Source organism: Chenopodium album, chromosome 1 (assembly GCF_948465745.1).
Source record: "Chenopodium album chromosome 1, dcCheAlbu1.1, whole genome shotgun sequence".
In the NCBI taxonomy this organism is placed as follows: domain Eukaryota; kingdom Viridiplantae; phylum Streptophyta; class Magnoliopsida; order Caryophyllales; family Amaranthaceae; genus Chenopodium; species Chenopodium album.
The window spans coordinates 73,527,664-73,530,613 of record NC_137834.1 but is presented as its reverse complement, the minus strand read 5'-3'; the positions used below and the strand labels follow the sequence as shown (position 1 = coordinate 73,530,613).

Here is a 2,950-nt window from a genome sequence, read left to right as displayed (position 1 = left end):
AGCTCAACCTGGATCGCCACCACGCAGAGAGGATTCTCTACGGTCTTGTCTTTAATTGTGTTCACATGTATATGACTCCTTCAAACTAGAGTTGATATAATTTGTATCCGAACTCATTTTGATGTAGCTAAACCCATCATGCGGTGGAATATAGTCATTTTTGCTCACAAGATATCTATTAGAAACACACTTATCAACCAAAGGGTTAGTAGCATCAATTCTCAAACAAGTACCACCATCAAAAGTGAAATTATGGTCATTGAAAAGCTTAAACACAACTTTCTTATCCTGAGCTCTAATGGTCACTTGTCCTTGAGGAACATCTATTAAAGCTTGACTTGTAGCAAGAAAAAGGGCGACCAAAGATAAGTGGGATCTTATGGTCTTCTTTCATATCCACTACAACAAAGTCAACAGGAAAAACAAGTTCACCAATCCCAACTAATACATCTTCAACTACACCCTTAGGTAGTCTAACAGTTCTATCAGCCATATGAAGAGATATAGGAGAGGGTTTAAGGTTTTTCAAACCTAATTTGTCATATACTGAAGAAGGCATTAAGTTAACACTAGCACCCAGATCACACAAGACCATATCAAAATATGTTTCGTTTATCATACAAGGGATAGTAAAACTACCAGGATCATGCAATTTAGGTGGTAAGCTATCATGTAAAAGATCACGACATTTCTCCTTTACTAACAAACATTCTAATTTCTTATCATTATGATCATGATCTAGAATTCCTTTCACAAAATTTGCAAATTGAGGCATTTGAATTACAAGATCGGAAAAAGGAATGCTAGCATATACCTTCTTAAGAGTCTCGGAATACTTCCCAAAATGCTTATCGAGCACGGCTTTTGATAACCTTTGCGGGAAAGGCATCGGTTCCTCATAGGCTTGTGGAGCGACATATTTGGGACCTTCATTCTCGCTCATTTCAGTTTTTGACTCTAGATTGCACATTTTCTCCTCTAATCCCCCCGTAGTCAATCCATCTCTTTTCACGAAAATTGCATTGCATTGTTTCGTTTGGACTTTTGCTTGATCTTGAAGAGTTGATAGATGACTCACTTGTTGTGATAGTTGAGAAAGATGAGTTTCTATCCTCTTATTTTGAGCAACAAGCAATTGAATCGAGTTTTCAAAATATTCATTTTGTTTTGCTTGTAAATCAAATTGCTTTGATATAAGCTCTTGTTGTTGACGTTGGGAGGTAGCAAAAGTCTCCATAATGGATTCAAGATTTGAAGATTGAGGTGGTGGTTGGTGCATGGGATGATGATTGAACGGTGCCCTTGCTTGAAAAGCTGGTGGTGGTGGAGGATTTGCTATAGCTTGAGTGTTCTTGTATGAGAACCCTTGATGATTTCTCCACCCTTCATCAACTGGCCTTGTGGAGGTCGTGGTATAGAAAGAATTAGCTTGCTTTATCGTCATTCCATCATAATTGGGTTGACACTCCCGCACAGTATGGCCTTGCAATCCACACATCTGACAAGTTTCCATCGAGGGTTGAGGGGACTCATCTTGGAGTTGATTGACTTTATGAGTTAGCGCCTGCACAGATCTAGTCAACATGGTTAGAGCATCAACATCATGTTTATTACCTGTGTTGATAGCATTTCGTCCCCTTGGAAGGTAATTATCATTAGACGCCATCTTCTCAATCAAATCCTTCGCATCGGTTGGATTCTTCGTCATGATAGAACCTCCAGACGCAGCATCAATGTATATGCGAAACTCATGGGTTAAACCATTGTAGAATGTTTGGATCAACATCCATTCTGGAATACCATGGTGAGGGCATTGTCTCTGCAATCGCTTAAACCTTCTCCATGCCTCATATAAGGATTCATCATTAGATTGATGGAAGGTAGATAGCTCGTTTCTTAATTTTGCAGTTTTCTCTTGCCCCAAAAATTTCACTAAGAAGGCCTTGACAAGCTTATCCCACGTATCAAAAGAACCAATACCTTCATCTCGTAACCACTCCCTTGCTCTATCCCGTAGTGAAAAGGGGAAAAGGCGTAGTCTAATAGCATCATCAGTGACACCATTGAGCTTCATAGTGTCACATTTCTCCAAGAAACTGTCTATGTGAGTCACAGGGAAATCGTTCGGTGAGCCCGCAAAAGAATCACTAGAGATGAATTGTATGAACTGGGGCTTCAATTCAAAGCTCTGAGCGGTGACAGGTGGTCTAACAATACTAGAGAGGAATCTGGTTCTTGTATCCGGAATACCATACTCCAAAAGAGATTTTGTTCCTGGGTCGACCATGTTTCTTATATTTCGATTTCTCCTTCTTCTACCCCTTCGTCTTCTTGCAGTAGCTTCGATCTCAGAATCAAAAGGTGTTAAATCATCTGAACCTGAACTTCGAGTTTGCATGCAACAAAGAAACTAAAACGGGAGATCAAAGACACAAGGAACAATAGCCGAAGCAACAAAATATATGCTCAGTAAAACGAATCACAAATAACTAGAATAAAACCGTTAGTCCCCGACAACGGCGCCAAAATTTGATAGGCGTGTCGCGTACCTAACAAAAATAAACCTTACTAGACCACTACTATGTAGACGAGCAAGCAAGGGTCGGATCCCAAGAGACTATGGTTCAACTAATCAATTAGACTCAAGTAACTACTAAGCAAGTAACCAAATCAAATAATTGAGAATTAATAACTAAATATCAAGAACGACAATTAAACTAAATCATACGATAATCAAATACTACAGATATCCAAGATCAAGCATTACCACGAATACAATTAATGCAATAGTAGTTCTACCCCTAACATATAATTCAATTGATTAAAGAGGAAAAGTAATCCCTAAATAGTACCAATGGTCTCTCCCGAGTTATCAATGGCTTCTCTAATCACAATCAAGCCTACTTCCGTGGAATCATGTAAATTAAAGACCTTGAGCACATTACTCTAA

The 2,950-nt window shown here is 38.9% G+C and overlaps 1 protein-coding gene and 1 non-coding gene across 2 annotated transcripts; one reads left to right on the top strand and one right to left on the bottom strand.

The window, feature by feature from the left end:
* Positions 1-295: 295 nt before the first annotated feature.
* LOC145635478 (uncharacterized) lies at positions 296-2,287 on the bottom strand. The gene is made up of 2 exons (XM_081686767.1): positions 1,615-2,287; positions 296-1,053 (listed from the first exon to the last, which is right to left on the bottom strand). The coding sequence occupies exons 1-2, from the start codon at positions 2,285-2,287 to the stop codon at positions 296-298; spliced, it is 1,431 nt and encodes a 476-aa protein (XP_081542893.1).
* LOC145564255 (small nucleolar RNA R71) lies at positions 1,797-1,903 on the top strand. The gene has a single exon (XR_014094781.1). It is a non-coding gene; the product is annotated as a small nucleolar RNA R71 (small nucleolar RNA).
* Positions 2,288-2,950: the final 663 nt, after the last annotated feature.

Coding starts and splice junctions, on each gene's coding strand:
- LOC145635478 (XM_081686767.1), bottom strand. CDS start 2,287: ATGGTCGACCCAGGAACAAAATCTCTTTTGGAGTATGGTATTCCGGAT. Junction 1,054..1,614: donor ACGAAATGCTATCAACACAG/GTAATAAACATG, acceptor CAACTCTTCAAG/ATCAAGCAAAAGTCCAAACG.